The 27,527-nt window shown below is 36.9% G+C and overlaps 1 protein-coding gene across 3 annotated transcripts in view; it reads left to right on the top strand.

The window, feature by feature from the left end:
- CUL3 (cullin 3) overlaps positions 1–27,527 on the top strand; it is a 91,228-nt gene that overhangs the window by 26,158 nt on the left and 37,543 nt on the right. For all 3 annotated transcript variants that reach the window (XM_023642432.2, XM_070270515.1, XM_023642433.2), the window contains one exon: positions 14,304–14,417. In XM_023642432.2, the coding sequence (XP_023498200.1) occupies positions 14,304–14,417 (114 nt within the window). The remainder of the gene's footprint in view (positions 1–14,303; positions 14,418–27,527) is intronic.

Raw genomic sequence — 27,527 nt, 5'->3', positions numbered from 1 at the left:
AGTTCTGCTATTTTCCAGTTTTGAGGATTTTTAAAGACTGTTTTGTCAAAGCCTGAAAAGTATCCTCATAAGACTTAGCATCACAGGATTCAACATTCAACAGTATTAATTATTTGCCAGGCTCAGATTTAGGTGTAAGAAATATATTGGTAAATAGAATGCCTCTGATTCCTGCACTTATGGAATGAATAAACAAGTAAACAAATGTTTAATTATAGAATATAATGAAGAAAACAGGACACAGTGATAGAGAAAAGTAGTGAGGGCAACTACTTAGGCCAAGAAAGGGCTCTTTGAGGAAGTGGTGATGTTTAATCTGGGACTTGACGAATGAGAAGGTGCTCATGAGAAAAGTGGGTTGAAGAGCATTCCAGGCAAAGGGAATGGCTGTAGAACATTTTTTCTGTAACGTCCCAGATAGTCAACATTATCAGCTTTCTGGGCCATGTGTTTTCTCTCGCAGCTCCTCAGCTCCTCTTGTAGCACTAGAGCAGCAGTAGGCCCTATGTAATGAATGGGCATGGCCACATTCCAGTTCAGCTTTATTTCACAAAGAGAGCATGCCATCCTCTGCCAATCTCTAGACCAGAGAAATTGAAAAAGAAAAATGCCTATTGTGAATGGGGTATTAAGAATTGTCAGTGGAGAAGAATGGGATAAGGTGAGGTTGGAGAGAGAAGCATATGCTAGATCATTCCAGGCTTTGAAGCCATCGTATAAGGGCTTCATACTTCATTAGATGTACATTAGGAAGCCATTCAAGGATTTCAAGTGGGCCGGCACCATGGCCGAGTGGTTAAGTTCGCGTGCTCCGCAGCGGCCCAGGGTTCGGATCCTGGGTGCAGACATGGTACCGCTGGTCAGGCCACATTGAGGCAGCGTCCCACATCCCACAACTAGAAGGACATGCAACTAAGATATACAACTGTGTACAGCGGGGGTTGGGGGAGATAAAGCAGGGGAAAAAAAAAAGATTGGCAACAGTTGTTAGCCCAGGTGCCAATCTTTAAAAAAAAAAAAGATTTTAAGCAAGACAGCAAAGTAATCTCATGTAGGTTATTAAAATATTACCCTCGTTGCTGTGTGGTGAATAAGTTAGAGGGCTCAAGCGTTGAAGTGAGAGGAACAGGAAGGAGTAATTCAGTGATTCAGGTGAGCACTACTGGAGATTTACACCACTGTAGTGACAGTGGGGATAGAGAACAGTTTTCAGATTCAAGATCTGTTTCAGATCTAAAAAGATTGTTTCCTTCTGATAGAGTGATGATAGGGAGTGAGGAAGAGGGAAGGATCCAAGATGACTTCTAGGTTTTTGGCTCTTGGACAGCTAGGTGTTTTCATTTTTTGATACAGATTTGGGGTAGAAATAGAAGCTCCATTTGGACAGGTTAATTTTAAGATGCCAGTGAAATTGGATATGCAAATGTAGTTGTCTTGAGAAGTTTGGAGTGGAAATGCAAGTTTGGGAATTGTGAGCATATTGATACTTAAAGCTCTGAAAGTAGATGAAACCACACAAAAAAGAAACGAGGGCTCCAGATTGAACCCTTAGGCATTTAAACCTTTCACATAGATTGAGAATTGCAGTGGAGACTGGAAAATGGCCAGAGAGTCAGCGGTATGTATTTTAAGACTCAGCTCTAACCTTAAATTATAAAATAATTTAATTTCGACATTCATTTAAGTAGAATTGTGGTTTTCACAACCATTTTGTCTGTGTGTGTGTTTAATGTTAAAAGACAATCTTATATTCAAAAATAATGATAATCAGTTCTGTTTCTTGTGGGGAGGATTAGGCAAAGGTGGAGCCATCTTTTTATGTTTTTTTTTTCCCCCTTCAGCTATTGAAGTATAACTGACAAGTAAAATTTTAAGATATTTAAAGTGTTTTGTTTTTTTGGAGCCATCTCCTTTTAGAAGATTCCTGTTTGGGGTTCCACTTGACAGAAAGTCTCTGAACTCACAATAAAGTAGTCAAGGACTTGCCTTTTCTTCTTCTACCCACCTCGAGCACTCCATGTTTAACAACAAGAAGTAACTTAGAAGTAGCCGCAGTGGGAAAAGTACTGGATAGGAAGTGGGGAGAACTAGGCTTGAGGCCTAATTCTGCCACTAACAATCTTGAAGAAATTAGTAGTTTTCTGGACTTCATATTATTAATTTATAAAGTGAGATTGGGATTGGTTTTGTTAGCCTGAGTGAGCTTTAAAATTCTGTAACAACGATCATGTGTCTTCATAATTTCGGTTTATTAGGACTTAGGAAGATCACAATTTTTGCAGTTTACCATTATGCTTTAATATGCATTTAGAATAAAAACGGTTCCATTTTTAATTGTTTCTTAAAGTCAGGGGAGAAACTTTCTTTGCTTTTAATGTGGCAAGAACTTTATTACCCAATTTTGTGATGTTTAACAGGTTTCTTAGATTTGCCTTGTACTTAATTTCCCCTCTCTTTCAAATGATTACTCTACAGCAATAATTGAATAATGAATGTGGCAGCCTCCTAAATGAGTTTATGAAAGCAAATTCTTGTACTTTGAGAGTTTGTTTTCCTCTTAGAAAAACAGCTGAACAAAAAGGATACTGACTTTTTAACTCTACTAGAAACGGCTTCTTAATGTTAAAAGAACGTTTAATCCAGTAGTTTTCAAAGTTATTCTATCCATATATCCTGTTTTTCAGTAATATCTTAGTTTGATTGAATGGGCGGAAGGCACAATAAAAGGAGCGTCATCCTGCTCACTTTTCATTCATTCAGAAAACTGCCTCTTGAGGACCTATTATGTGCCAGACACAGGGCTCATAAGCATTTATGGTATATGGAAGATCCCTGCCTTTTCAGGACCAGTGTTTTGGACTTAGATACTTGAATCTGTGTCCTGTAATCCTAATCAATTCTAAGCGCTTTGTTTTACAGGTAGGGAAGTTGAAGGCTTGAAGGGGAATGGTTTCAATTTTTAGGTGACTTTCTTGTTTGAATTTTGTTGTAAACTGAAGTCTTTTTGTACAGTAACACCCTACTGATTATTTCTTGTATGTAGGGTCGCATTTGCTGCCAGTCTCTATGTAAACTCTTTTTTCAGTATATTGATTTTCCTCCCCATTTTCAGAGGGAGAATGAGAAGAGCCAGAGTTTTTAATATTATGTTTATCTGTAGGTAAATTAAGATGTTTATGTGAGGATACTAATTGCAAGTGGAAATGAAGTTGGTAGTTTTATCAAGCTCTGGACTGTTTTCTAGGCCAGTTATTTAAACAGACTTAGCTTTTGTAATAAAGCTTTCTGAATACTTTTCCTTCCTTTCTAGACAAATGTGAATGAATGTAGAAAGATTTTTTCTGGCTTTTATGTACAAAATATAATGATTGCAGTGAAGTATGAAGGACATTGATAGAAACACTCAGGAATAAGATTTTCACTAGCAAAGACAGATTCAGCTGAGAGGCCCACAGATACTGAGTCTCTCCTGTGTTTCATCCACCAAAAAATAATTAAGACACCATGCCTGTCAACAAGAAGCTCCCAATTCTAGTGAGGTAATCAGATTTGAAGGGCAATTATTTTCTCTGAGGAATTCAGGGCAAGGTAGAAAGAGGAGGTCACTTTTGATGAGCCTTAAAGAATTATTAAAGATTCATCATGTGAATGAAGGCAAATATAGTCTCAGTCGGGAAAATGGCATGAGTGAAAAAGGTGAGTAGGGATGAGCATAGTCAGGTAGATCATTGTAGATGGAACATAAAGGACTTCTGATGCGTTTTTCGGAAATGAGAATGGTAAAGTTATAATTGGACTGGTTTTGAAAAACGTTGTAGGGGATTTGGGTTTTATTCTGCAGGTGATGGGAGCCATTATTTTTGAATCTTCAAAAACAGACTGATGCAGAGAAGATAGAGTAAAAGGTTTAGTAGGAGTGCCATTTTCAGTGCTTTATTGCTACTTTTCTTTCTTCTCCTGCCATCTTGTCTTGTTCTTTTTTCTAATTTAAAGAAAAAACTTGGAAGAAACCGAGAACCCATTACATCGAATATTGCAGTTGCTTAGGGTGATGACAAGAGTCAGAAAGTAAGAGGAAGGCTAGATGTAGAAACTCTTAATGAATATGACTTGTAAGAGTGATTTGACTATGTATAGGGTAATCCCCAAAGAGGAAGAGGTTCTTGGGGGCAGGGTGAGGACTAGGAATTATTAGAGATGAAGATAGCAACCATGGGATATGAGGGGCGTAGGAAATTGAGTAGTTTCTGCTTTGAAAGGATTAAAAGAGAAATGTTGAGGGAGAGCCAAGTTTAAAGTGTTATTTAGCAAGTTCACCCATGTCAGATGCCAACTATTCCCACGTAAGTTGTTGAGTAGACTATAAGCACTGTGAGGGCAAGTACCCCTTTCTGTCTGTTCTGTTGTATTTTCTAGTGATGTTCTTTTAATATTTAAATAAGTGAATTTACAAGCTAGGACCTGTTTCATTCATCTGTGTGTCTCCTGCTCCTTCATAGAGTAGGCACTCAGTCATTGTCCACTGAAATGAACCTTGTAGAAGAATACTAGCAGTCAAATGGAAACCGTCATGGTTTAATCTGCGAACTGCTGAGATCTGTTTTGTCTTCTGTATGTGGGGTAATACTTCTACCTATCCAAGTTTATTACTAAATCTAACCATTATTAAAGCAGAGTGTATTTCACCATTTAAAAGCACAGTGTAATCTTTGGGCTGTTACCTTTGATTTTTTTGAGACTGGATTGTCTCAGTGTGCTTGGGAATCAGATTGTGTGATCGGAACTGTGGGTTTTCCCATGATAGTCAAAAAAACCAAAGACTGCCATCTTTGTGTATGTTTTACTACTGATTCTGTCAGTGTCCCTTTTGTTCAGAGTTTAATTATGGTACTAATGCAAGAATGGCTTTTAATGTGTATCTTATTGTCTTAACCACTGGAAATGGAGTAGTTTACAAATGATGGTTCATATTGTCCTTCTGTGGTATACTATTTTTTTCTTTCTGTTTTCCTTTCCAACCAGTAGGTAAAAGGCTACCATTTTTCATGGCACTACTTACTACTCTATGTTACACATAGAGAAATCCTGATTTCCTAAGGTGTGTGATTTAAAAAGAAAAAGAAAGAATATTTGAACTAAGAATGTATTTCTTAAAAATGATGCCAAATTTAGATGATTTTTTAATTTGCTTTCCCATGTACCAAATTTTTTTTAATGTATGAAAGTGTACCCCTGCTTTGAACCTCATGACTTCTCTAGTGCATTGTATTCTACCCTGTATTTAGGTCAAATGAATGCTAGTTTTAGGCTCCTCTTTCCTCCGTTTCCCCATAGAGATTGTAAAGTGGCTGAATGTGTTTTATATCCCCCTTAGTGCCTGGCATCCTGCTTTGCTCCTTGAGAGTAACATTAAATATTTGAATTGTCAGTTTGGAAAGATTTCGATGTGTTCTTTTTGAGCTTCACTTTGGGCACTTAAAGAATGAGTGAAGAGTATTGCCACTAGGAATGAGTTTGATTTTGAAATTGCCAGTAGTGTGCTCTTTGTGAAATGCTTAAACTTAACATTACTAACTATATATACACTAGTAAAATTACTTAGAGAAGAATTTTCTGGCAGCAGTCAAGAAAAGTTTTCCCTGCATGGCTGTCTTACTCTTTTATTAATGATGCTGGTATGATTCTTTTGATCAGGATTACCACCTTTATCCTAAAAGTTAGTGAAAATAATGAGAACAATACCGTCAATCTAGAAAATATCAAGAGGGCATTGAATTTTATATCATTCAGGAATCTCTTGTCATTAGTGAATTATTGGCAAGTTTAAAATATCTACAAAAGTTAAGATTAATTCTCCTAATCTTAGTCGAAGCTTGTTTTGAAATACAGAAATCTGAAGGTTGTTATATGTATTATGAGAGATAGCAATATCTATTCACTAAACTTACATTGAATATACAGATAATAGGAGATTGCATTACAAACTCCTCAAAGTATGAAGTAAAAGAATTTCTTCCAGTTAGGGAGAAATTTCTGTTCTTTAGAGGAAAGGAAAGCAAGAATCAAGTGGAAATTGAGAGTTTAGAAAATACTGTATAGAATATGTGAACATATCTTTATGTTTTATGATACTTGTTTCTCAAAATTTAAGGCACATGTAAATTTTCTGGGGATCTTGTTAAAGTGTAGTAGACCTGAACTAGGACCTGAGATTGTGCATTTCTCACAAGCTCACAGATAATGATGGTGGTGATGATGATGGTGGTGGTGGTGGTGATGATGATGTTCTTGCCCCTAATGTTGCTCTGTGGACCACGGTTAGAGTAGCAAGATTCAAATATCTGTAGGAGTAATAAAATGAATAGGTAAGACAGGTAATGCTGTAACAGTAGCAAATGCTTATATGGCATTACGGTGGCCTGGGCACTGTTCTAAGCATTTTGTGTATATTAACTCATTTTATTCATACAACAGCTTCTTGAAATAGGTGCTATTATTATTCCTATTTTATGAAAACTGAGACACAAAGAAATTAAGTAAGTTGCTCGGGATCACACATCTCCTAAGTGTTGATCGGTGATTTGCATCAGGAAGACAGGCTTTTCAGCATTCACACTCCTGTGCTGCCACTGTTCACTGTATTTGACTGTTAGATAAAAATAGCGAAATAGTACGCTCTCTCTTTGTAATTTTTTAAATCAGGAATTCTCGGGGTAAGGGAAAGAGCTGTGGAGCATTTTTCAAACTCTGTGTCAGATTAGGAGAGATGTCCTCTATACTCCGTGGCTTGGCTCTCATTCACTTCTGTAGTAAGCCACTTTTGTCAGTAAGTTTATGTCATCTCTCTGGTGTGATGAAGTGAAAAATTTCTTGAGATCTTCAAGTATAATTATTTAATGGCATTCCTTGGGAAAATAGGATTTCCATAACTAGTAAAGTTTGTAAAGCAACAAGCCCACAGATCTCATATGCGGGACTCTGAAAAAATTCAAAGGTTATAAGTGGGATCTTAAATGCTATTTTCCATCATGGTAAATGTTGCGTATTTATGTAAATACTCTGGTTTCATCAGATGAAATGAGCAGTGTGTTTTTGAATGTAGCCAGAAAGGTACTTAGCAGATATCCAGTGGCTCTCAGTTATTTTAAAACTGTGGAAAACCCGTTTGTATGATTTTAAAAATCATACAAAACCAATGCCAATCATATTTAATCAGGGGAAATGGAGCCTGCCTTGCAGTGGTACTAAAGTGTCTTAGTGGAGTCTGGTGTGAATGCCATTGATCTAATCAACCCCAGTAGTATTACATGTAAGAGGGCTACAGACCAGATAGGTGGAATAACTTGGTCACAGTCCTACTTAGTAACTGCCCTAGGCGGTTGTCTGCAAATACTAATTTGATTGGTTTAACTCCTGCATGAATGTTAAACTACTACTAATTTCTAGGAGGTCACACCTCTTAAAATTATAATATCTCTATGATCCTTTTTTATGTTCTTTGTGTAATTAGCATGTGCTGTATGTTATTCATGCCCCATTTTGTGTTTTTAATACATGAGGTGTATTTCAATGCAAGTAATTCGAAATACAAATTTCTGTACTTCAGATATTTGTCTATATTTGAATTAAATATTGTCCTGAGTTTTGAGACTCTTTAAGAAGGAAGTCCTTAATTTTCAGTAGCCCATATCATCAATTATATGGCTCAGTTCTAGTTTCAGTGAACTTTAGAACTAAAATCTTTATAATTAGTTTTAGCTGATGAATTTTTTTGTATTACCTAGACATTTAATTATGGTTGGCTGGCTGGGATTTTGCCCCAGGCATGGAAATTTAAAGGGTGAAGAATTTTTAATTAATGATTAAAAATAATTTGTGTGTGTGTGTTAGAGGGTGAGGGGTACTGTGCAGTTTATTAATGTCATTCAGCTCTTCACCCGGCTGAGAGGCGCTGGCCCAGGGTCAGCCTCCTTGTCGCTCCGTGAAGATACTTGGATGTGCAAACTCAAGGGCAGAGGCTAGAGGGTAGTAGTTCGCACTCATGCTCATGCTGCTGGCCTCTCCTGTCATCCCCCTTTCCTTCGCCTTCCTCTTCCCTTTGCCAGTAATTTGATTGATTTGCAGATGTGTTTCTTGTAACTTGGACATTAATTTATTAGTGAACAGGTTTTATTACAATGTTGAAAAATAAAAGTTTCCTTTTGACTTAGTAATTTCACTTTAATTTTTGCTAAGGATTAAGAAAAAGGACAAGAAAAACTGTATATGAAGAATGTAGTATGCCAGTTTGAATTATTGCAGACTTGTTCATAAGATTGATATGCTCAAAATAATTACATCTTTCATTCTTTGGTATTCAACTTGCTTTTATGAGTAAATATTGTGGCATCATAGCTTGTGTTTATGATATAATAATAATAAAACAGGACACAAATTGAGATTCATAATTGCTGTAAGTTTTAAAAAATCAATATACAATAAAATTAGCCTTTTATTTTCATGTACAGTTCTGTGAATTTTAGCCGACGTATAGATTCATGTAACTGCCTTCACACTCAATATGGAATATTCCTTTACCACAGAAAAGTCTCTGTTTTCCCTTTATAGTCATGCTCTCCTCCCACCCCTAATACCTGGCAACCACTGATTATGTTCTCTGTCACTATAGTTTTGTTTTCTTAAGAATGTCATATACTAAACGGAATCATAAAGTTTTAACCTATTGGGATTAACTTCTCTCATTCAGCGTAATCATTTGGAGATTGATCCAAGCTGTTGTATGTATCAATAGTTTGTTCCTTTTTGTTGCTGAGTGATCTTCTCTTGTATGAATATACCACGTTTATCGATTTACCTATTTACTTGTTGAAAGTCATTTGAGTTGTATAGTTTCTTGTGATTATAAATAGAGCTGCTGTGAACATTTGTGTGCGGGTTTTTGTGTGAATATGAGTTTTCATTTCTCTAGGATAAATACCTAGGAGTGGGATTGCTGGGTCATATGGTAAGTGTATATTTAACTTTATAAGATACTGCCAGCTCTTTTCCTGTGGGGCTGTACCATTTTACATTCCCACTAGCAATGTGTGAGAGTTCTAATTGCTCTGAATCCTCATCAGCACTTGGTATTTTCAGTATATTTTATTTTAGCCATTCTAATAGGTGTATAGTGGTATCTCATCGTGGTTTTAATTTGCACTTTCTTAATGGCTAATTCTGTTGAACATCGTTTCATGCTCAAAATTGCCTTTATAGAAGTGTCCATTCTTTTGCCCATTTTTAAGTTGAGTTATTTTCTTTACTGAGTTGTAAGAGTTTTTTTTTATATTCTGGATAAAAGTCATTTGATATTTTCTCCCAGTGTGTAGCTTGTGTTTTTATTGTTTTAACAGTGTCTGCAGAACAAAAGTTTTTAATTTTGGTGGAGTCCAGTTTATCATTTTTTTCTTTATCATACTTTTCGTGTTATGTTGGAAGTTGCTTAAAAGCCCAGATGACTTTTTTCTTAAAATTCATTCTAACATAACCTTTTTCTTTGAATTACTGTGGTGCTTTGGAAGTGGTGTGATAAGCTAGATATTTTTCACCTAAAGCAAAGGTTAATGTTGAATGTTAATTGATGCTTTAAAAAAATCAGGACTCAGAATTGCATCAATGTTATTATTACAACTATATAAAAACATATTTCATGTTTAAGAAATTTGGCAAAGGGAAGGAACAGAAATGGCCGATTTGGCTCTTTTCAGCCAGTAGTTTCCTAATCCTGGCTGTTGTATCAGAATCTCCTGGGTATTTTTCTTTCTTTCTTTTTGAAAACAACAGCAATTCTCTTTCTTTGGATCTTGAGTGGGCTCCAGAATCTTTTTTTTTAATTGACTTTATTTTTTAGAACAGTTTTAGATTCACAGCAAAATTGCGCAGAAGGTACAGAGGTATCCCATATATGCCCTACCCCCCACCTCCTGCACTGTCAGCATCCCACACCAGAGGGATACGTTTGTTACAGTGATGAATCTACACCGATGTAGCATTATCACCCAAAGTCTGTAGTTCACATTAGGGGTCACTCTTGGTGGTGTACATTATATGGGTTTTGACAAATGTATAATGACATGTATCCACCATTATACTACCATATAGAGTAGTTTCACTGCCCTACAAATCCTCTGTGCTCTGCCTGTTCATCTCTCCTTCTACCCTAATCTCTGGTAACCACTGATCTTTTTTGTAGTCTGTTTAGTTTTCCCTGTTCCAGAATGTCATATGGTTGGAAGCCTTTTCAGATTATCTTCTTTCACTTGGTAATAGGCACTTAAGAGTTCCTCCATGTCTTTTCATGGCTTGATAGCTCTGTTTCTTCTTAGTGCTGAGTAATATTCCATTGTCTGGATGTATGACACTTTATCTGTTCACTGACTGAAGGACATTTTGGTTGCTTCCAAGTTTGGCAATTATGAATAAAGCTGCTGTAAACTTGTGTGTGTGGGGTTTGTGTGCACATAGGTTGTCAACTCCTTTTGGTATTCATAGCAAAGAGCATAGTTGCTGGATCGTGTGGTAAGAATATGTCTGGTTTTGTAAGAAACTGCAAAACTGTGTTCCAGAGAGGCTTTACCATTTTTGCATTCTCACCAGCAGTGAATGAGAGTGCCTGTTGCTCTGCATGCTCACTGGCATTTGATATTGTCAGTCTTGTGGATTTTGGCCATCCTAGTAGATGTGTGGCTGTATCTCATTGTTGTTTTAATTTGTAGTTCCTTGATGATCTTCATCAACATCTTTTCATATGCTTATTTGCCATCTGGATATCTTTTTGGTGAGGTATCCAGGTCTTTTGCCAGTGTTTAAAATTGGATTGTTTGTTTTCTTATGGTTGAGTTTTATAAATTCTTTGTATGTTTTGGCTAACATATGTCTCTTGTGAATATTTCCTCCCAGTCTGTGTCTCGTCCTCATTCTCTTGATTGAAATCTGTTGCCCTTCAGATGGTTCTGATTCTCTGCCCGGTTTGCGATCTCCTGTTCTAAACTACTGTCTGTGTCCTGCTTCCACCTTTGCAAGGCTAAGTGCCATGCATAGCCATTAGTTTTCAGCTACTCATTTTAGCTTCTTTGTTACAGCTGGTCCCATCCTACTCTCAACTTCTGTGGCTTTGTTACTTGTTTTTCCTTATTGCAAATTCCAACTCTTCATCTGGATAACCAGTATGTAGCTTTTCTTAAGTAGTGATACTGGTCGCACTTGATCTGCAGGCCCCTTTGGTTCTGGTACCACCTTTACAACAGGGTTCCTTCCCGTTGCCTTTGCTGGTACAAAAACTACTGGTGGTTGTGTTAGGGTGTGAGATTATCAATGTTACCCACACTTGCACTCTCACTACTTTCTTTTTCAAATTTTCTGTATTGTTAATAATTTTTAAAATGAGTTAACTCGTTTATTTCACTTGATGTGTATTTTGGTTTATATGCCAATTTATGTTTTTTTAAAAAGCCTGTTTTGAATTTTCATCTCATTCCTACCATTTTATTGTATATATTTGAACAAATATCCATTCACTTTTTGTGTATCAGAGTAGAAAGATATTTTTATGGGGCAGTATTAGAGGAAGAATTTTTTGCTCATAGAGTGATCTGAATAATTAAGAGGAGGTTGCAGCAAGTGTGTGTAAGGCATTTATTTTATGTCTTTTAGTCATGTGTCTCTGTGTGTATATGTAATCATTTGAAAATAAATAGAACAAAATTAACTCTTAATAGCGGCTATTTTCTGCTAAGTGAAATTAACTCTTATTGGTTTGTCAGGATAATTTTTTGAAGTCCGATGCAAATAAAGCAGTTTTATCATTTATGACACATTGTGCTAATTGATTACATTTTTATTTTGTTGAAAGGCAGATATACATATAAATATTACATGAATACTTGATGTATTTTGAAGTGTATAAATCAGTGATTTTAGTAAACGTGCCTTAGAACATTTTTTTACTTAATTGGTCGGTTTTTCATTTCTCCAACAAATGTATCAAGCACATTATTGCGTTCCAAAATCAGGGTGAGTTTTAATAGAGTTAACACATAACTTGATTTTATAACAAAGGGTACGCAGAAGTTCACTTAAATCCTTAAGAGTAATCACTTGCTAAATATTCTGATGTTTGGAATATATAATTTTATTTTTGTTATGTAGTTCAGCTTCTCTAGTATTGTCATGATTTTAATTTAATTGCTACTCAAAATTTAGTGATTCAGTGAAAGAATATGAAGCTTGGTGAGGGAGTTCGTAAATGGGCACATTTTCAATTTACTGTGTTGGCTACCTTGGGAATGTTTGCATTTGACAAGTGATAGACTTAATGAGTTGAGGTAAATGGTATGTTATGCACTTTGTATAAAAGTATTTGTTTAACACAATACTGTCAACTAACTGATGTGGATGTTTATCAGTTTTGATATAGTCACCATATTTATAGAGTAATTTCTGGGTGATTTATTTTGAAGTCAAGGACCTTAGTCTTGTGGACAAAAGATTAAATATGTAATAAAATTGTAAACTATGTGATATAGGCTAGCGATTTTCATACTTTATGTTTAGTAGAATAGATGTGTTGTCTCATCACTAAAATCTTTTAATGACTTCTTTTCCTCTAATATATAAGAAAAAATAAGTTCCAGTTTTCTAAGTAAACTTATTCTCTCATATATTGGGAATAGTGTATTTTCTTTCAGTCTTCGGCACTTCCAACCATTTGTTTTTACTAGTTGTAATATGCAATAACATTTTATTTACATGCATTTATAATTTAGGTTTATTATAGATATCTGTATAACTCAACACACATACTAAATAATTTGTTTTTCAAAAAGCACCATGCCTTCACATGCTCCCAAACATGAAAAAATTTAACCACTACTATAGGTTATCTGTAGTGAAGGCTGTTTGGAGATAGAGGATATCTGTTTAGGCTGGAGTTATTGAGAGGAGCTAGACATGGAGGATTGGTTGGATTTGAATAACTGGAAAGGTTGCCAAAGTGCTGTAGGAACTTAGAGGATAACACACACACACTTCTTTGTGAGAAAGGGAGAACCAAGGTCTAGATTCTGTTTCCTAATCAAGTATTCCTTTGATAGCGTAGCAGGAGGAAGTAGTGGTCAGTAACCTTGTATGGGAGAAGGTGGCAGTATGCTTGTGGACAAGGGAAAGGAATTCTTGAAGTCTGAGTAGTCTTAGCAGGATTGCATTAAGATGGCATTTCAGATTTAAGGGAACTTTATGTACAAAGGCGGATATCCTGAGTTTACCATGTTGGAGGTGGATTATGGTATTGGAGGGTGGGGAAGATACAAATAGTTTTATATATACTAGGCACTCTTCTAGGTGTGGGAGGTACACGTGGAAAAGATGAAATTTCTCCTGCCACAGAGCTTACATTTTAGTGGATGAAACAATAAAACAGATAAAAATATGTAACACTGTAGTTAGAGAGTGATGAGTTACTGTGAGGAAAAATAAAGTGTAGGGTAGAGTAGTAGAGATCGAGATTGTTGTTTGAAATAGGGTAGCCAGGGAAGACCTCTCAGGAGGTGAACCTTGAGCAGAAAAAAGGGAAGGAGTGAGCTGTGTGAACCAAGGCAGAAGAAATGGCAGAGCACATTCGCTGTATGTAGCTCCGTTGAGCTGGAGGGGTGCTGAGTTACAGTTTCTGCTGGTTGAGTGTTTACTGAGTGCCAGCCACTGTTCTAAGTGTGTTACTAGTGTTAATTCAGTCCTTCCAACAATCCTACAAAATAGATGTTATTTCACAAATAAGGAAACTGAGCCACAGAGATTAAGTAATTACCCAAGGTCACACAGCTGGTCAGGGAGCTGGGATTCGAGCCCAGTTAGTTTGACTCCAAAATCAGTGTTCTCAGCCATTCTTCAGAGATGGGGAGGGAAGGTCTAGTGGAAATGTAGTTGTGGCAATAGCCTGGGGCCAGTTCTGCAGGGCTTTGTGGTTGATTATAAGTATATAGGAATTTATTCTGTGATATTCAGTCATTGGAGGGTTGAGAAATGCCTCAGAGGTTGCCTTGTGATTCTGGAGGTAAAGAGACAGGTCTGGACTATACAAAACACATTTATTAGTCATTTGTATATAGCTTATATTATAGATTAAAATATTTATAGTGGCCTATAACATATTTCTTTGATTTAAAATGAAGATTCCACTTCATTATTTTATTGAACAGATATTTGCATGTATACATTTGAGTGCGTGTGCGTGTGTATATAAACAAACTAATGAACTTTTCTGTTAATAGGTGCGAGAAGATGTACTAAATTCGTTGAATAACAACTTTCTTCAAACGCTAAATCAAGCTTGGAACGATCATCAGACAGCTATGGTGATGATTAGAGACATACTAATGTATATGGTGAGTAGAGCTTTTTTGTTGTTTTTCCTCTGAAAAGTTAGGCATTTCAAAACAATGGTGCTTTTTTAAAAAAAATAAACAATGTTTCCTTTGCAAGGGCTAACCTTAGCTTATATGAGTAAAATCTTAATTGTCTATATAGTTACTAAATGATTAGAATGGAAGACTGAAAAGGAAAGATTTAATTTTTTCCCCTCAGTATCTAGTACTTGTGCTTTAAAATGCAGGGAGAAAAAAGCCTTATTAACATCTCTTCTTGAGTAAGAGTGGTCTAGTGACAACATGAGAGATGAAAGCTGAATTTTCTCTTAGAAATTTTTAAAACCTTATGTCCTTATATCTTCAGTGATGAGCTGTCATATAATACAAATATTTTTATAATGATTATACTCTAATAGCTGTTGTGTCTCTCTCCTAATAGTAAATCTCTTCTAGTAGTAAATCCTTGCCATATATGTATTCTTCAGACATACATTCCATTTTTCACCTATTATTATTACTACCGTTTTTTGTTTTTATCAGTCAGGAAAAATACCTTATTTGGTAAGACGGTTTGGAAAGCATTGGCTTGAGCTAATCTGTTTAATAACTTTCAAGGAGATTAAACTATCAGTTGTTTTTAACTTTAGTATGATTATAGAATGAAGCTAGGTTCATCAAGCTTAATTATTGTGTCACTGCAAAATTATCAAGTCTAATAACTTGTTACTTCAGTGTTTATGTTTGGGAATTGGACATAATGATTTTCTTCTAAGGTTGGACTCTACTTTTCAAATTTCTGTTTTCCATTTCTTTAGTTTTGCTTTTTAGTTGTAATACAGTGGTGAGAGCTTGTCCTAGTTTTTTACTTGATAGAATAAAGCAGTGTTTGCAGAGAATTTCCGGCGAGGGCAGACAGCTCTGCTGTTTTTGTTCTGCCACGCCAACTCCTGTCGGGCCCGTTCCCCTGGTTCTGTAGGGCTCAGCGGCCCGGGGGTCTGGGAGAGGCTACTTCATCTTCAGGGGCTTGATAAAAGGGATAACAGGCTATTTAGCCTTTCTGAGGCTAATTTTCCATTTCAGGATATAGATTCATCTGGTGATAACCTTTTGAGGTAAATGAGATAGCTGTGGAAGCATATATCATAATGTCTGGGGTATAAATGTGAAACACTAAGCTCAGTGCTGTTCTTGAGTTTTGGATTTGGTGAGTCTGTACATTCCACCACTAAGATAGAAAACCAGTTGTAATTTCATGGTCCATTGCTATTTTGATGAAAGAAGTGTTTTAAAATTATATACGCACTCACTTTTATATCATGTTATTTCTTAAGTTTCTGTTTTATTTCAGTTCCTTTTTTAGTCCTAAGTGAAATCTCAAACCTTGAATCCTGGCTACATGACTGTAGTCAAGAAACTAAGTAGTTCATTCCTCAGCTTCCTGATTTATAAAATGAAAATAATATTGTACAGTAGGGTAGGGTAGCCATGAGGCTTAAGGGAACCATTCATGTAAAGCACTTACAGGGCCTGCTCCATAGTAATGTGTGCTCAGTAAAAATCCCCTAGTATTAATATTTCTTGTCCCTTCATCCTTTCGTCAAACCCATCTGGTAGGACCACAACCCTGGATAAACCCAGCAATGTAACCTTCCTGTGCCTGTGCTGCAGGAAGCTCCACACAGGGTCGATCAGTGCCACTATCTGGCCATTGTCACAAACCTCCAGTCAACCCTCCACACTGCCCAGCAGTGGCCGCCTTTCTCTCATCGGCTCTTTCCAAGACTTTGAAACAGTTATTTCTCATCAGACCTCCAGCTCTCCTGCTGTTCCCTCACTCTTAATAAATGGTCTTGCCTTCCACTCAGAGAAGAGAGAAGGCATCAGGTGGAAACTGCCGTCATTTCTTGCCACTGAATCTACAACTTTACCTGTATTTTTCCCCTTTTGTGTTCCCTTTTCCCTCCTGCTTTAATGGAGGGCAGCATCTCCTTTCCTGTCAAAGGCCAGTTCTCCACCTGTGCTAAGGATTACATCCCCTTCTACCTTGTCAAAAACCTGAAGTGTTTTCAGGTTCTGCCTGTTTACTGGGTCTTAACTTATCAGCATTAGATACATTCAGGCCACTCTCATGCTCAAAATAAAATTCCACGAAATTTTTTGTTGGACCCCTGCACTGCCTCCCAGGGTCTCAGTGCCACCATAGCTAAATGACTCATAAAAAAGATTGACACTTGCTGTCTCTATTTTCTCATCTTTCATTCACTTTTTGAATATGTTTGAGTTAAGCTTTTACCTCAACTATGCTTCTGCCCAGTCTTGCTCTTTTTAGGGTCACTTATCTGTCTCTCTCTGAAGGGTAAGGATCACTGCTGATCTTCATTCTCCTTGATTTTCTCAGCAGCATTTGGCACAGTTGACTACTCTTCGTCTTTTGACATGTTGAGTCCTTGATTTCTGTGACAGCACTTCCTTGGCATGCCTCCTGTCTTTCTCACTGTTCCTTCTCAGCCGCTCTTCCTCCTCTGTCCCTTAAATAGAGATAAAGATATTTACTTGAATTTTTCTATATTTCCAGTCATTTCCACAAACAGCAAAGATACAGTACTATTGCAGGTTATCCTTGAAGATTAGAGGCTGTAAATTCAAAGGCATGGGGAGAGAGTTAGCCAGGAAAGGAGGGTCACTGCTGCTTTGAGCTATTTGGAAAGTCATCAAGGACAGGTAGAGGTGAGGCGGAATGTAGCAACAACTTTGTAAAGAGGAGAGAAGCTGAGGAAACTGTCTTCTCTTAGTTCCTTAAAGTAGAAGGTGGGACCATCAGTTTAGGGTGGCAGAGGCATGTGAGGTGTTGAGGAATGTGGTAGGCTGAATATTGATTCCCCACACCTGTCCATGACCAGTGTCTGGAATGTAGGTCCTGTTGCCTTATATGGCTAAAGGGACTTTGCGGATGTGATTAGGTTAAGGATCTTGAGATGAGGAGATTGTTCTAGGTTCTCCCAGTGGGCCCATTGGACTCCTAGGGTCCTTGTAAGGAGGGTCACAGTCAGGGGAGAAGGCAGTGTGATGACAGAGGCAGAGACTGCAGTGATAGGCTTTGAAGATGGAGAAGGTGCTACCGCCAGGGAATGCAGGTGGCCGCTGGAAGCTGGAAAAGGCAAGGAGGTGAATTCTCCCTCAGAGCCTCCAGAAGGAACCAGCCCTGCCGACGTGTTGACGTTAGCCCAGTGAGGCTGATTAAGTCTTCTGAACTTGAGGACTGTAAGAAAATAAATAAGCTACAGAATTTGTGGTAATTTGTTCAGCAACATAGGAAACTAATACAGGGAAAAAGTTTAGAAAGTCCCCGGTGCCGGAGTCACAAATAAATTGGTCATTGTAGTTGTGAAGGGATAATTTAGGTGAGTTGGTACAAATTTTATTTGGTGGAGGTAGTCAGTCGAGTTTGTACTTTTTCCAGGGTACCTAGCAGTCTCAGCGAAGCCTGTTGGAAAACCCACTGATAGAATTTGTCTTGTTGTTATGCGGAGAATTCTAAGATAAGCAGCATTATTGAAATGCTTCATCATGGGTCTGTGCTGCTCAATAGCTAGGCAAGTGAATGATAAGGTCCCAGTAAATATAAGTATTAAGGATCAGTAGACCTTGAGATCCAGTGAGGGTGAGGAGCAGGTTTGCTTAAGTGTAACAAAGCATGCGAGGTCAGAGGAAAATGATCTTCAGTGTCAGAGATATTTGATGTCTTCTCATGATGAGGTTCAAGGTTTGCACATATCAGTATGTGGGTGAAGGGACTCCTGAGAAGATGGGAGATGAAGATTTAGGTATCTCTAAGGAGTGTGTTACGTTGCTCATTGTTATGAATGTTGCAGTTGGCGAAGGTAATAAATGGCAGTGAGCAGAGTTGAGAGAAATAACATAAGCTATTAACTGAAGTCAACATGGATTTGTGTGTTCTTGGAGGTCCGAAGATACAAGAAGATGGAGATGGTAGAATTTGTGAATCTGTATTTTCTTTTGTAGAGTTTGACACTTTTACTTCCAAAAAAACATTTCTTCTTTACAGTGTTCTAGATTACTCATTTAGAGAAGTTTGAAAAGAGCTATATTCCAGAAAAGTACAGATGGTTTGCTTAAGTCTTGTTACCTCCTTTTCTGCTTTCAAAGCGACATCTTAGAAGAAAATAGGATCTATTGGCTTTTGGGCTGTTAACCTTCACACTTATTCAATATTTTTACTGATTCTGCTTTTGCAAGAAGGGTCTGCTGTTGACAGGCTTTCCCCATGTGTGCTCTCATTCTTGCATTTGTGACTGACAGTATAATACTGTGGCATCTTTTTATGGTTAGGTCAAAAGCTGAGTACTAGGCCTTTATGTAAAATAAAACCAAGGCAGCATCATAAATACTGTGAAGGTTAAGAATATTGTGCTTGATAATTAGTATTGCTTCCTTGTTTTCCATCTCAGTTCCAGTTTCAGACAAATTGAAAGAATCGTAAATGTCTTGATTACTATGCCCTGTGAACTGTTTTAGTGTGTGTGCAGTGATGTAGCAGTCCACGACATTGAGTTCAGGGAGGCAAGTATTTTCCACTGCCTAGCATGAAGTAGGTCCTGTGGTACCGTCAGAAATAAAGCACCTATTTCTTAAGGTGGTAAGGGAAATGAAACTTGGTGTATATAGGAGACTGCTCTCAATACATAGACTGTAAGAAGTTTAGAGTAGTGAGAAAAGTATTTAATAATGAATTAAGAGACACTCAGCTTTAGTTCCTGCTTTGTTATTAATTTGCGTGTGTCATTTAACTTCTCTGGGTAGGATTCTTGTTTCCTTATCTATAAGGAAAATAAATTTATTGGATAAGAACTCTGGCTCTTATCTTTTTGGGGTTGTAGACCTCTTGGAGAATGGTCAAAGTTCATGGACCATCTCCTAGAAGCAAGCATCTCTGCATCTACACACCACACAACATATACTTTCATATGCAGTTTCAAGGGCTTTATGGGTTCCCTGAAGCCTGTCGGTGGGATCTGGTTGGGGATGTGTTGCTTAAGATCATTTTGAATTTTGGAACTCTTTCAGCTCTGAAGTTTCATACTGTTCGAAAACTCAAAGTTTCAGCTACGCATGGTGTCTGGGGAATGGTAAGGAGAAGGACAAAGCAGGGGGTGTGGGTAGATTAGTATGAAGTCGATGACAGTTTCTTTAACAACTTTTAAAGTGGGTTGATAGAGCCTGGTTGACTATCAGTCTACCCAATACCATTCCTTATGAAAGCAGATAACACTTTTTTCTAGTAGCTCTTAGTGTGTGCCAGGCACTGTTTTAAGTGCCTTAAGTATGCTAATTCATTTAAGCCTCACAATATCTTTCTATTGTTATTTTTAAGTAGTAGTTTGCGAAAGCAATAAAATTTTTATTGTTTTGTTACTTTATTAATGAAGTTATTTCTTTGAAAAAGCGAAAATACTTTTCTGAATACATAACAACAGATATGATTTATTATAAGGCTATATCCCTGTGCTGAATGTTATAAATACCTGACCTTCTAGGTGAGTATTGTACTCTCTGTTTTGCAAAAGAGTAAACTGAGGTTAGAGAGCTTAAGAACTGAGGTTAGAGAGATTAACGTGCCAAGATCATGCAGTTGCTGTATTACTGGAGTAGTGAATTGAATCCAAGTGATTTTTGATTCTAAAGCCCGTGGTCTTCACTTTGCTGTACCACCTCAGTGCAAAAGAATTATGTCTACTGACTCTGTTTAACAGAGTTTAGGATGATTTACCCAGAGTTGAACTAACATTCATTCACCTTTGTGCTTATGAGGATAAATCCATTCATTCAACAGGTATACTGTGAATTTGTATTATGTATCAAGCATTCTTCTAAACACTGTGGTTCCTTTTTCCAAGTCCTTCTGTCATTGAGCAATTTTGTGATGTGGACATTTGTTTGAGCAGATAATCCTGGTTTCCTAAGCCTAATTTAAGATGAGTGACTTTATCTATGATCTAAATGTAAACTGTCAAAGCATGTTAGAAATCTTTAGTGTTCTGTGTTTCTTTTCTCCTTTTTTTTTGCTGAGGAAGATTCGTCCTGAGCTAACATCTGTTGTCAGTCTTCCTCTTTTTTGTATGTGAGCTGCCACCAAAGCATGGCCACTGATGGGTGGGGTATGTCCACACCTGGGAACCAAACCTGGGCTGCCAAAGTGGAGTGCACCAAACTTAACCAACTAGGCCACTGGGGCTGGCCCTAATTTTTTATTTTCAATCTGATATTAAAATCCTCATTTTGAAGAAGTGACTTTCTAGGATTTTAGATTCCTGACTGTCATCAGAAGTTATTTAAAACCATCATTGTTGGAATACTTAGAAACTCACCAAAAATTATTAGATACCCTAGTCGCTATTCTGTGTGTTGGATAGTACAGTAGCCCTACACTAATTTGAGAGTCCTCTTCTAATTTTATTTGAAAACATTTTTGTTGATATATAGCAAATAAAAGTATACAAGTCTTTTTTGCCCATTTTTTTCAAATGTGGGTTTTCAGGGTTTTTTGTTTTTTAGTAATTAGTGGGAATTATTTATATATTCTAGATGAAAGTTCTTTGTCAGATATATGTATTGTGAGATACCATCTTCCATTCTGGGCTTGCCTTTTCTGTCTCTCAATGTCTTTGAAGAGAAATTTTTATTTTAATTAATTCCAATTTTTCAGCCTGCAATTGTTGGATAAAGGATTGTATACATATCAGTTTGGTAAATTTCTTAACCATCATTGTTCAGATCTTCCACATCTTTACTAGATTTTTTTTGTCTGCTTGTCTTTGTCAGCTATTGAGAAATGTTAAAATCTTCAGATTTGATTTTGGATTTGCCTGTTGCTCCTTTTAGTTCATATATTTTGAGGTTTTGTTTCAAACTGAATATAAATTTAGGGTTGTTTTATCTTCCTGTTGAGTTGACGCTTTTATTTTTATGAAATATCCTCCTTTACTAATACTTCTTGCTTTAAAGTCTACTTTGTCTGGTATTGCTATATGAGCTTTCTTTTGATTAGCGTTTGCATGGCAAATTTCTTCCCGTCCTTTCTACCTTTCTATGTCCTTATAGTTAAGGTGTGTCACTTGTGAGCACCATATAGTAACATGCTTTTTAACTGCATCCAGTAATCTTTGTTTTTAAATGGAAGCTTATGGTTCATTTATATTTAATGTAATTATTGATATACTTGGGTTTAAATATTCATCCTGTTATTTTTTTTCTCTCTCATCTGTTCTTTATTGGTTTTCCCAGTTTTCTTGCCTTCTTTTAAGTGAATCAAGTATGTTTTATTATCTCATCCCTCGTCCCCATTAGCTGTTATTTATATATTCTTTCATTATTATTTTAGTGGTTACCTTAGAGATTACAGCATAGATCCTTGACTTACAGTTTACCTTATATTAGTTGTTTTTTTTTAAACCACTTCCTGGATAGTATAAGAGTCTTTAGAATACTTTGAATTCCTAGGTTTTTTTCCTCTTGGTTTTCAGACATTTGATCCTGGGGTGTTTGTTTTGTTTTGGTGGGGGGACAAGCCTGATAATGTTCATAACATTGTATATGAAAAATTGTGAAGGCCCTGGATGATAACCTTCCTTCAAAGGAGATGTGATTTTCTTCTGGCAGGTGGGCGGGCGCAGTGTGGGCCGATCACAGATCTAGTTGAAGCTGGCCTTTAGGCTTTGTGAGGTTTGGTCTCTTTTTAGTTTGCCTTTATTTCCAGTGTATATCTTTACTCACAGGGAATAGCCCTTCTTGGGTCTCAGCTAAAAGCCTGAGGTGTTTACGAGTTTGGTCTCCACATTACTGTGCCTTGAATTCCAACTTTTGTCTCCTCACCACTGCAAGCCTGCCAACAGTTTCTCCTCAGTCCTTTAGCCTCCCAGTGCTGCTTTCTGTTTGGGGTTTTGGTCTCCCACCCGTGCTTGCTTAGGTGATGTTTTAGTAAACACCTTGATGAAAATTTGCTTGCAGAATTTCTGGTTCTTTGCATTTCTCTCCTCTTCAGACTTTGGCCTCAGCAGTTCTAGCTGCTTGATAGCCAGCCCACTTGTGACTTTCTGCTTAGCCTCTTATTTCCACTCCTCCAAATTTGTGACCTAAAGGAACAAGTGAAGGCAAATGTGGGGCTCCTCTCAGTACACTTTTCTTCAGAATCTTGGCCCCACAAGTTCAGGTTGCCTTTGGTGCTTTTTGATGCTTTTGCACAGTTATGTTTGTTGTATTTAATTGTAAAATACACGTAACATAATATTTATTAACTTTACCATTTTTAAGTATGCAGTTTAGGTATATTAAGGACATTCATACTCTTGTGCATCCATCACCTCCATCCATCTCCAGAACTTCTGTCTTGTAAAAGTACAACTCTGTACCCATTAAACAGTAACTCTCCATGTCCTCCTCTCCCCAGCCCCTGGTCTGTCACCATTGTACTTTCTGTCTCTATGAATTTGACCATATAGGTGGAATCAGAGTATTTGTCCATTTGTGACTCACGATTCGTCCATGTTGTAGTATGTGTCAGAATTCCCTTCCTTTTTAAGGCTGAATAATATTCTGTTGTATGTATATACCGCATTTTGCTTATCCGTTCATCTGTCAGTGGACGCTTGGGTTATTTCTATCCGTTGACTATTTTGAATAATGCTGCTATGAACACGGATGTACAAATATTTCTTAACGACCCTGCTTTTAATTCTTTCGAGTATATACCCAGATGGAATTGCTAGATCATATGGTAATTCTATTTTTAATTTTTGAGTAACTGCCATACTGTTTTCCATAGTGGCTGTACCATTTTTACATTCCCACCAGCAGTGCTCAAAAATTCCAATTTCTCCATATCCTTGTCAACACTTGTTATTTTCTGGGTGGTGGTGGTGGTGGTTATTGTTGTTTTGATGGTAGCTATCTTGTTGGGTGTGAAGTGGTAGCTTTTTATTTTCATCTAGTTTTTTGTTTGTTTTCCTAAGGAATATTCACCCCGAGCTAAAATCTATTGCCAGTCTTCTTTTTGTTTGAGGAAGAGCTAACATCTGTGCCAGTCCCCCTCTATTTTGTATATGGGTTGCTACCACAGCAGAGCTGCAGACAAGTGGTGTAGGTCTGCACCTGGGAACCGAACCCAGGCTACTGAAGCAGAGCATACTGAGCTTAACCACTAGGCCACAGAGCCGGCCGCGTTCATCTGGTTTTTTAGTTGTTCTTGACAGAAGAGTTGATCTTATAAAAGCTATTTTTTTTCAAGATTAGAAGTGGAAATACATGGAATAGTATTTTGGGGTAGACCTTACTTTACATATGAGCAAACAGACACGGATGTTAAGCTCACACTAGTAAATGGCAGAGATAAGATGGAAACAGCCTTTCTGGCTCTTAAATCTGTGCTCTTAACCAGAATTATATGACTTCTCTAATACAGATCTTCTTTCCTAAAAGTGATAATCTCATTGCTCCAAGACATTGAGGATGATTACTCTTATGGTTCTAGTAGGGATTATTTTCTGGTGGTGTTGGTTTTTTTCCCCACTACTAGATTATTAAATTTTGGAGTAGGCAACAGTGCTTTTATTTTATGATTTGGTCCAGTTTACACAGCTTTAGAGAAAGATGACTAGGGGTTTCATTTGTCGCATATCCTAGGATACAATTCTTAAAATAAATGGAAATTATTTTAAATAGAATTTCTTAACAACTACATTGTTTAAAAGATTTTTTAAAACACCCTGGGAGGAATTTGGGGCACATTTTACAGTGGTGGAAACTATGACTGAGCTTTAGTCGTGGAGCTAAGTTTTCAAGCCAGATTTTTTGACACCATATTCTGTGGGTTTCCATTCACTTTACCAGTAATATTGTTAAATTCAGACATGTTAGTCTGCCTGTAAATTTACTGTTTGCTGTCTTACCAGTGCCCTTCCAGCAATGTAGTCAGCCACTAGTGTTGTGGAAAATATTGGGACAGTTCTTTAAGCTTGGACCTAATTAGCCTTTTTTTTTTTTAACTATAATTCTGCAGTAGAAACTTTTTGTTACCTTTCTGGTTTTGTTTTTTAATTTTCTATTTCTCTTTTCATTGTGCTAAACCTTATTTATTTCATGGTTTGAAAGTGAACCCTGTTTGAAAAGACTTTAAACTTATACTTGTTGATAGAAGATTGCCTAGTGATTTAGCTTGGGAAAGCAGGTTCAAACATGTTCTAACAAATAGTAGCTACTTGTTATAGAGTTAGTTGCCTTTTTTTTTTTTTTTTTTAAATGAGTAGCGTTTTAGGGTTTATCTCTAGTTTATGAGCAGGATATTTAATATTTGAAAAGATTTTTAACCCTGTTCACATTCTTTTTTTAAAAAAATGAAAACAGTTATGGATCCTCTTGCTGTGAGGACAAGAAACTTGAAGGAAGAATTATTTAAGAGTTTGATTAATCTGCTTGAGTTTGCTTGATAAACCAACTTTCAGTGCTGTTCGCTACCATGTTAACAGTGGTTTTTGTCAGAATAAATAGCTACCATTGGCCATAAGAGGGACCAGGCAGGGACGAAGTGTAGATGGATGAGTACTAGTCCTTAACTGCCTTTGGTTTATTAGTGGTATTATTAAAAGGACTGAACTACCAGTATTTGAAGCAAACATTTTATAGAGAGTGCCCTTAAACTTTATAATTGAGAAGGACTTATTGTATTTTTGTTTGTAGTACTAAGTTTTCTTTAGAGTTGAATGTGACCCAAAGGTTAGTTTTAGAATTTGATTCCAAATACCTATCTAATCTTGCAAGAGAACGTTGTTCAAATATAATTTGTTTCTTTCCTTGGGTGCACCACTGATTACTATACCCGTTACCCATTTATTTTAGTTTGCTTTTCTATGACTTACTGACTATTGGTTAGAAGTATTTGCTGAACCATTTCTTGCAAGTAAATTAAGTAGTAAGTTATTTTTTGAACTTCATTATCATATTTGGTTTTGTTTTATTTTGATTTATTTTTAATACCATTCCCTGAGTAATGAAGCTATTTAGGCCACTTACAAAGTCAGTTCTTGACTTTGCACAGATTTTACTTTCCTAAGATCTATACTTTTGCATAGCTCATCTTGATACCTAAGAATACTTTGGTGTGCTGAGTTTTCATCTCTTGTACGTTAGTTAAATATTTAGGTATCTTGGTGAAACCATCAGTTAAGAGGAAAAGGCTAATATTTCCCAAAATGGTAGGAGTGGTAGTATCTGTGGCCTTGTAGGGCCAATCATCTTGTAGGCTCTGCTGTCCTCTTGTCTGCTGGGAATGCAAAGAGCTCTAGGTAATGAGTAGAAATTTACCGAAGGATTTTTACATGGAGATCAGCTGGTTGAGGTTCCCTTTTCTTAATGTCAGAGGAAGAAAGACTCATCTGTCTCCATCTCAACTCCTAGAGACCTGCCTGTCCTAGTTGATGCTTTTTTAAACATGTGGTACTTTTTTATTTGTTATTTTACTTTTATAGTTTTTCTTGGGAGGGAAGTTGGTCTTACAAAAGCTATTCTTTGAAGAGTAGAAGTGGAAATAAGTGGAATAGCACTGTGAGGTAGGTGGTGTGTACAGAGGAAGAGATTGTAAGTTGGTTATCAAGCTAACTTTACAGATGAAGTCAGATTCAAAACCAGTCTGACTTCTTCCCAGCTCTGTGAAAACAGGGAGAATAAGATGGTCCCATCATTGGTTATGCCCTCTCACCCCTGGGTCCATCCAGCTTGTGAAGGTTCTTGCCCACTGTGGGTTACCTCGGCTTAGGAACAGCAACTCCTGAGAGAGAACCACGAATAGAGATTTAAAATGTAGTTTATCTCTGTAGTGATGAAACTTATATCCCTTTAATAAATCTAATGTTTGACTTACACATTAAGCTTTCAGACATGTTTTTCAGAACATTTTATATTAAAATTGCCTGTATTTTGGCTTAAAAAGGCAAATAAGAGGAGCCACCAGCTTTCTGTCTCAGTTGAGCTCTCCAGTAGACAAATGAGTAGTATTGGACTTATACAAATTTTGGTCAAAAAGCCTGAGATTAAAATACTATTTTTAGGTTATGAATATTTTTTCTCTCTTTTGGAATGATTTTATCTTTCTCTTGTTCATACTTTGAGACTGTGTTCTTCAGCTAGTTAGAGGCTAACTAGAGCTGGAATTTTCAATAGGTCTTTTTAAATTAAACATTCACATAGAAAGATGTACAGAGTGAAAGTCCCACAGTGATTTAAACGATTAGAACTACATTAGCATTGTATTACATAAAATCTGCCACATTTTTTTTTAAGAAAGAGATTGCTATTAGAAGAATCTATTAGGAAAATGCTGTTGTGTGCCCACAGGGTGAATTCCTTTTGATAGTGCTAGTAAGCAGTAAAGATTTAGCATGTCCATTCAGCAGATACTTTAACATGTATCATGTGCGGACCACAAGTTTATCGTGAATGTGTGCCTGCATTTCTGTCCAACATAAGTACCCTTAAACACTTGGGTATACATCTGTATAGCTTGATGATAATTAATCGTACATGCCAAACATTAAAATAAATAACTAGTTAGTAATACTAAATTTAAATAGCCACACTCAAGTTTGTGGGTTTTACCTTCTCCATTTATTAGCCCTCTGGTATCTATAATCAAATTTCAGGGTTAACAGGTTTTCTTAATATTATATGTCATTAATTATAATAATTATATACACCTTGACAGTCTCACGTTACAAGACAAAGGTTTAAATCCTATACTACAGTGTCTGTATTTCCTTGTACCCCAGTCATCTTTCATGGACTGAGATGTTCTGTGCTGTGCTTGAACAGTCAACTGTTTGTTCCCGTCATCCCTGGTTTCCTTTCCCTGAAGCATTGTTACCCCCCATAGGCAGTATACCTGAAGGATTCGTCAGCTGCTCCTTTCTTTGCTTTTTCCCGGAGGGCTTGAGGTAGCAGACATTATAGGCCATAAGCTTATAGATTCATCTACATCAGTAGTGATAGCATCACTGTGCTTAGGATTGAAGAGAGGGAAACTCAGGTCAAGAGAGACTGATAACAAATAGAAAGGGAAGAAGT

Source organism: Equus caballus, chromosome 6, assembly GCF_041296265.1.
Source record: "Equus caballus isolate H_3958 breed thoroughbred chromosome 6, TB-T2T, whole genome shotgun sequence".
NCBI lineage: Eukaryota > Metazoa > Chordata > Mammalia > Perissodactyla > Equidae > Equus > Equus caballus.
Note: the sequence above shows the minus strand (reverse complement) of the source record. Positions and strands in the feature narration are given on the sequence as shown.